At 34.4% G+C, this 8,034-nt stretch overlaps 1 protein-coding gene across 1 annotated transcript; it reads left to right on the top strand.

Moving 5' to 3' along the window:
* The first annotated feature begins 30 nt into the window (after positions 1-30).
* LOC144445067 (uncharacterized) lies at positions 31-6,844 on the top strand. Its single transcript, XM_078134615.1, has 8 exons — positions 31-186; positions 1,249-1,381; positions 1,739-1,811; positions 2,802-2,895; positions 3,209-3,327; positions 4,215-4,399; positions 5,383-5,459; positions 5,998-6,844. Exons 1-8 carry the CDS (start codon positions 31-33, stop codon positions 6,226-6,228), a joined length of 1,068 nt encoding a protein of 355 aa, XP_077990741.1. The 3' UTR covers positions 6,229-6,844.
* Positions 6,845-8,034: the final 1,190 nt, after the last annotated feature.

The raw sequence follows: 8,034 nt of genomic DNA, 5'->3' as shown, positions 1-8,034 counted from the left end.
GAAAATGGAATAATCCATGATTAGAGTAAAATGGCTGCCCCCATAGTGAACGTTTTGGCAAGACCAAGGTCTGACGCTGTCTTGCTATGTCATCCATCTATGGAAGATCTTGCAGAATCCATAGTTGCTAGATGCTCTACTTTGATGCTAGAAGCAGGGGAGATGACACAGACCGACACAGAAAAAGTACGTAATGGCCCATGTACTGTTGCTATGTTAACATTTACCATGGCATAGGGGTGGGTAGTGTTTACATATCAAAGATTGTTGTTTTCCTTGTCTACAAGCTAAATATAACAACATTTTGACTATAATTTCCTACATGTGTATTATATCTACTAGAGATTGGTACATTTGTAGCAGCAGGATTCGAATCGTATACGGCAATCTAACTAAAATAATACGTGCCCCTGTGGTATTTACATGTATTGTGGTGACACTGAACCTGTCATTACTATAAAAACTGTATATTACAATATACATGTACAGTCTTGCAAATATATCCCACTTTCATTATACAGTTTTACCAGATTTTGTCCATACATAGTGTTTAAACTGCCTGGTCATGTTTATAGGTTTAGTTTGTGTCAATGACACCCACAGACACTTGTAAGTTATACATGTAAACAACAGCTAAATCCCTGGGGTACTCTCAGAATGATCATGACCAAAATCAAGTCATGGTGCACAGTCCCTCTATGATAGAGGGACAGAGCCACCAGGAGCCCAGGAACCATAACTACAAACTAATAAATATAAAACATATATTTCTCGAGTATTTTCAGGCCCATATATGCAGAGATACATGTGTATGTGTGTGTACACATATATACATATACACATATACTGTTGTTATACATATTGTATGTGTGTGTGTGTATATATATATATATAAGTTCCTATTATATAACTATAAATAAACAATAGTCTAGTAGTTACCGACCTCACACATGAACCCAATAAATTAAATTGCTACACAGGTTCTGTGCCACTTTGAATTCACCCACCTGATGAATGTGACCATGTGGCCATACAAAACAAATTTGTAGTGGAGAATCGAATGTAACGAGTAACCAAGTCACCTTCTTTCACTCATTTATCAAGCTCTACATCCATATCGAGCACTTTACACCAGAATCTGGAACCTACATTTGGATATACATATAGATATATAATTATGGAAGTTACACTGAAATGTATATGTGTATAGGTCTTGCAGACAGACTGTTTCTCTTTTTTGTTTTTCAGAGAGGCTATAGCAGACAAGTTTCTAGAGAATGCCAGAAAATCAAATTATTGAAGAAAATCAAGTGGGATAAATTTCCTGATGGATGGCCAAATCTGTTTATAGAAGACGTTAGAAATTGTCATGGAAGAGATGGTTAGCACTATTATTGTAAATTAATACACAATTATGAAATGTGAATTAGTTACATGTAGGTACTTATACACTTGTTATGGACAATCTAGTTTTATGAACACATTAAAGCATTTCTGCAACTTTTAGAGAACTTAGTCTTATACCAGTGTTGTAATTTAAGATAATTATGGAAAGTGACACTGAAATCTGATGAAAATTGGTGATCTTTTAGACAAATTCATTTAAGCAGGTTGACAGGGTCACCAGACTACACATAAATGTCACCTGATAACAGAGTTCACCTTTACACACATTTTCATCGACAACATCCAAGCCAATACATATGAACTTTCATTTGACCACTTCCATTTATTGCAGTGGTGTTTCTTGGAAGCTTCCATTCACCAGAGGTAGTGTTTGAGCAGTTATCTATCCTCTATGCCATACCAAGGTACCATACATGTAGTCATATTCAAAATGCAATTTTTCATATGGATGTGACATAGTTTTGAAAAATCGCATTATTTAACCATTTGCCATACAAGTATAGTCTTTGTAGCTATCAAGTACACTGTTTAGACATAGACATTTGAGAGCTCTCTCCATAGTCTGTGATCTCCAATGTCTATTGTCTAGACAACTTGATTTGCTTTTTAATGGAAGTTTATAAGTACTGATGTACAACTTTATGTAAGGCCAAAAAAAATCATCATTTACCATTAAAAAAACCCACGTCGGTCTTTTTTTGTGTGTTTGTCCAGCTCATGCAGTCTGCAAATCCATGAGGAAACACAAAAATAACCCACTCTACTTCAGTGAAGACAACTGCAGAGCCAATAATGAACAAGCAAATGACATCTGTCCCACATACACACTTGCTCTAAAGTACTAAATATAAAGAACAGTAACTGCCATGAATAGTAGCCTGAGTGACAGGTTTGTTGAGAATCAAAAAAAAAAAAAAAATTGCATCCTCACACCATTTTAGACAAACTGTCCTGACCAGAAACAATTTTTTTTTGGCCTAAATGTAATTAATTTGTACATGTACATTTGTATATCTACATGTATATGGAACAAAGTAGGTACAAGTAATTCTGTCAGTAAAACTTAAAGCAAAATTAAGAAAGTGGTGAACAAGCAAATTAAAGTACATGAATATGAATATGCATAAGGATGCCTTAAACCAATCTGGTTAAAATCCGATGTAGATGTCGGCTAATCATTCATTGCTATTTTACCTTCGTTATTTTGCTTGAATTGACCTTCGATGTACTACGAAGGTCAATTCAAGCAAAATAACGAAGGTAAAATAGCAATGAATGATTAGCCAACATCTACATCGGATTTTAATCAGATTGGCCTTAAACAAAATTGGAAACATTAAAGAATGTGGTCACACTGATCAAACTATAAAATTTTAACTTTTCTTGTTTTCCAGGTATCTTGCCAGATCATTCACCTTTTTACTTCCATACTTTCCCACTGGAACAATGGAAAGAGTTGATACTGAAGGACAGATAGCCACAGCAAAGGTAACTTGACAATACTAGTACATATATTGCATTGCGGACACAATACATGGCATGATCAGGCTAGTGCCTGTTCAACTTTGGAAAATATCTCAACGAAGTACACATATCTCTATAGAATACATGCATACATTGTATTCACGTGTGTAAATCTCAATGATCGACATTTTGGTACTGTATGATCTATTCACTACCCATTACCTATCAATTGTATATCAACTTGCCATGTATGAACATTCAGGATTTCTGATAAATGCCTTCAATGAATTAATCAGTGTACAGTGATATTGATGACATGATATTGATTTGCTTTTAGACACTGGCAACCCTTCTATCTGCAATTCCATACACTGCAAGAGGACCGTCTCAAATTGTCATTTATGATATTCATGCTCTACAAGAAAGGTTTTACTTTTCTGAAGGAGTAATTCCAAGGTGAGAGTTCTACTCTGTTTATAACTTCATTAGCAGGACACAGTTCATAGTAGTGATTCCAAGGTGAGAGGTCTACTGTGTTAATAACTTCATTAGCAGGACACATTTCAAAGTAGTAATTCCAAGGTGAGAGGTCTACTGTGTTAATAACTCTCATTAGCAGGACACAGTTCATAGTAGTGATTCCATGATAAGAGTTCTGCTCTGTTAATGACTCTCATACCCACTTTCCTACATTATCCATTCCAATGTCTGCTTCTTTTAAGTAGTAATGTACATGTACACCCCAGGCTACACACATTTTAATATGTGTAATTGTACAGTACCCTCCCCTTCCCCATTTCCAACGTTCAAGATGTACAATTGTATGGTACACTACATTAAAATAACAGTGGCAATCGACTTCCATACATGTACAGTACACTATGCTGGTGCACCCTTATACATCAACCAAACCCTTTGTGTTAGCTAATAGGCGTGGCATCCACATGTTGTATCTCACAAACTAACTTACTGTACATGTCTGTCCTGTAAATACAAGAGGGTAATTACATGTAGTTTCAATGTTACAGCAATGAATTTTGATCTTTTCAGTGACTATCTACACTGTCATTGCTTTCTGGATGTGTTCTGCTGCTTTGATCTTTGCAGTAAGGACATTGAATATGTGATGATGTGTGTTTATTACATCATACATGTAGATATGGACATACGTGTTTAACATTATTGTAAAATAACATCTGTACTCTTTGTGGTGGTAGTATGTCATGCTCTAAAAGCATAAAGGTGTATGCTAGTTTGTGCAAATATATGCTTTACAGATATATGTAATCTTGAAAAATAGTTAAAACTCATAACATTTCCAACCCATCACTTCCTCATATTAGGTTAGAGTCTGCTATTCCTTTACTATTGAGAGAAATCAGCAATTTGCCACACAATGGCAACATCCACATAGCATTTCCTGATGATGGTGCTTTCAAAAGATTCCACACTATGTTTGAAGGCTTTGAGACAATAACATGTGTCAAGATCAGAGATGGCAAGAAGAGAATTGTTAAAGTTAAAGATGGTGAGTTTCTCACTGTTTCTTGTCTATTCGATTTATTACAGATGTTACAACTCGTGGCCATAATACCTTGGTATATTATGCCCAACTAAACAATTTGGTTTATACACCAATACAATATGTCATATTCCTGTCACCCATTGTGTTGTCAAAGACACATGGGAGGGCACTCTAGATTAGGGAAAGTGACGGTTAATTTTTCTCATCACGTAAGTCAAATGCATAGTAACACCAAAGAGCAAATAACAAAATGGCTGACAATGACTTTTATTTGTAACTAACACTCAAACAAATGAAAACTGAAGAAGCTAAATTATTTGAATTAACCAAGAATGTTACTGACATTTGCTATGAATCCTTGGAAAAGGTTGATTTTCAAAGATGTCATAGTACTAAACGATTCTGGCCTACAGTTTCAAAATGTGCTGTAGAACAGTGCCTCTTATGGCTGCTGTCAATCTTTTATCTTTCTGATAAATGGAACATGGCATATAATTGCAAGGCCAAACCCATAAAGAAATTATAAGCTTGAGTGAGTGAGTTGTGAGTTGTGCGTTTAGCTGACTTCAATGACAGTCGACTTGTACATTTGTAACTAATATTATTATTATGATAAATTAGACATCAGCTGTACCAGTACATGTACATGTGACAATGTTCAGATCAATTGCACACTCTAAATGCATTGTAAGTCAGGGATTATCTTAGCATAGTATCCAGTCATGCAAGGATTTTCAATATCATCTCCCATCATGACTAGCATTTCCATAACCTATATGAATTTGTGTGAGGAGATGGGAGTCGACATTCACAAAGGGACATTTCATGATTGACATCAACGTCTTGGTGATGGGTTGAACATCACTGAGGTCTATGATTAGGATGATCTCAGATTGCAATATGAGGAAAGGAAGGGACATTTACTGATCTAGATCAAATGAGGCCTCTGAAGGAGAGAGTTAAGAATGCATTATTTTATTTTCTAGGTGACCCAGCTGGTAAAAATGTGATAATTGTTGATGATTTGATACAGACTGGTGGAACAATGAAAAACTGTGCCAAGGTAATAGTGACCATAATTCTTTAGCGTAACACAAGGTAGAATCACATGAACATAAATTTCAAGGATTTTTTTCCAGCAAAATAAGTTTATATTATTTTCTGTTTTAGAAACTTTTGAGTGCTAACATAGCTTGAGTTCAAATTGAGGAAACACATTCAAGTTCAAGTTGTATAAAACCAGCATTTTTATTGAACATGGTAATGTCTGAAATATTGATGTTGCTCCTGTTAATTATTTGCTAAACACCAAGTGGTTATGGAAGTGTTGACATATTTACAACATACAGTCTGTATATAGATTGACATATTTATTATCATAGTGTTGTTTTGTTGCATTTTTTATTTATTTTCATGCATTATGTATTCTTTATACATAGCTTTTTGTCAAATAAAATATATACCATGTTATTTTCACATTTCAAGGTCATGATTCTTTTTAAAAACACATGCCCTCTGAAGGTAATGAACATGATTGTATATTATTCTATGCCGATTATTGTCATCACTTATTAAAACCCCTCATTTTTTTTCCATTGCAGGCACTCCTAGATATGGGGGCAACTTCAATCAGTGCATATGTAACCCATGCAGTATTTCCCAACGAATCTTGGAGAAATTTTGTCGACAGTGAGGTCAAATTTGAAAAGTTCTGGATCACCGACTCCATCCCACATGCAAAGATAATAGCAGAGCATGAACCATTTAAAGTACTATCTCTGTGTGATGCCATTGCAGATACCTTGTTAGGGTTTGATCTATTGCAGGGATAATGAGATTCAAGTTTAGTCCTCTTTCTCCCAACTTGTACTAGTTGTATACAAACAAATACCCCCTAGGGAGGAAGAGGACCAACTTGTACTTAGTTGTGTACAAACAAATACCCTCCCAAGGAGAAAGAAGACTAAATGCCCATATGAAATAAAAGAAAGAATGTTTATGAACTCTAGGTTCATAGTGATAAATAAATTTCTAATCAAAGTATTACAAGTATTTAGAGTGTAAGACAACACTAAAGAATACTGGGCTTGGTATATCTCTCTCTTCAGGTCAAGTTCCTGTAAAAAAAAAAGGTAAAGGCTGTGGCAGGATTAGTGTTTAATGTAACATTTTATATTGTGTTAGAACACAACAAAAAATGAAGGAGACTGTGATGCTGGGGTTATTGATCTTACGTCTTCAGAGGCTTTATTCAATGCAAATAGTTATCAAATGGTAGGCTTGGCCCATTGTCATTCAGACGTGCTGAAAGTACTGGTAATTCTGAAGCATGACATCAGCCATTCTGTAAAGATATGTCATGTTGTTCAGTCCTATCAGGCTTCTAAAGTGATAGTTGATAGCATGGCATGAATGTCTTGTCTTTAATACACTAGACATTAGCCAGTATGAAGTAATAATAATAATAATAATAATAATAATAATGTGATTTGTAATGCACCTCATCTCCGAAGAGCTCGAAGCTCAGAGGAAGAGTGGATACAGAAATAGTTAATGGAAATGTGAATTCAATACACCCCTTCTGATAAAGTAGAAACATCAGTAAATGTTTAGAATTATTTTTATATTCTTTTCAAAGGGCACAAGCCGAGTTTGTTCAAAGGGCACAAGCTGAGTTTGTTCGTGTATCGTTATTTTTACTGCATATTTGTAATGTTCTTTCAGTAATCTTACTGAAGCATAACCACCACTTGGAAATGACTGAACTCAAACCTAGGGTATTGAGATATAAATTATAAATCAATAATCTAATGACATAATGTATTAATGTATTAAAATTATTGACATTTCTACTATGGAATTAACTGTTCTAACAATGCTAGAAGACAATTGTAATAGAAGGCAGGCGTGCATGCAACAATATAAATGTTATATTAGAAAAGTTTAATCAAAGGTTTACACAAGTATTTTCACTTGAGTATAGAAATGATTCTGAACTAGGTTTACACAAGTATTTTCACTTGAGTATAAAAAAGATTATAAACTCTACTTGTGCCACCTTACCTTTAGATCTGTGAGTAGAAATTGAAAATGAGTGAAACGCCTTTCACATGTATATTTTGTAGGGAACCAGTGTTCTACTTTGTTCTAACATTTAAAAATAGTTTACTATCCAAGACAAAAATTTAAACCACACAATACTGGTATGAAATACTTAGCTTCTTATGTCTCGAGTATTGCAAAATTGAAGAAATATCGATAAGTTTTGAGTTTTTGGATAAGTATACTTGTCAGTTAACTCATTTCAAACTTTCCAGATGGATGTTTTCACAACATCACACTCAAAGCTGCGCTAATTGTAACTTGAGTATTTTGTCAATCAGACAATCAAAAATTTCTTCACTGAAAATTGATCACTGACACTGTGCATGTTAATTAGAGGTTGTTTTTATCCATAAGTAGTACAGTAATCATATTATGATATATTGGGTGCAGAGCCAAAAATCAATTTGATTGGACTTATGTATCATACTATTTGTACAACTACACAAATATTTATCCACACTGTGGTAGGTGATTCAATACTATTCAAGGTGTACTGTATGATATTAAGAATAAGTCATTATATCTAGCAAATT

Source organism: Glandiceps talaboti, chromosome 13 (assembly GCF_964340395.1).
Source record: "Glandiceps talaboti chromosome 13, keGlaTala1.1, whole genome shotgun sequence".
NCBI lineage: Eukaryota > Metazoa > Hemichordata > Enteropneusta > Spengelidae > Glandiceps > Glandiceps talaboti.
Note: the sequence above shows the minus strand (reverse complement) of the source record. Positions and strands in the feature narration are given on the sequence as shown.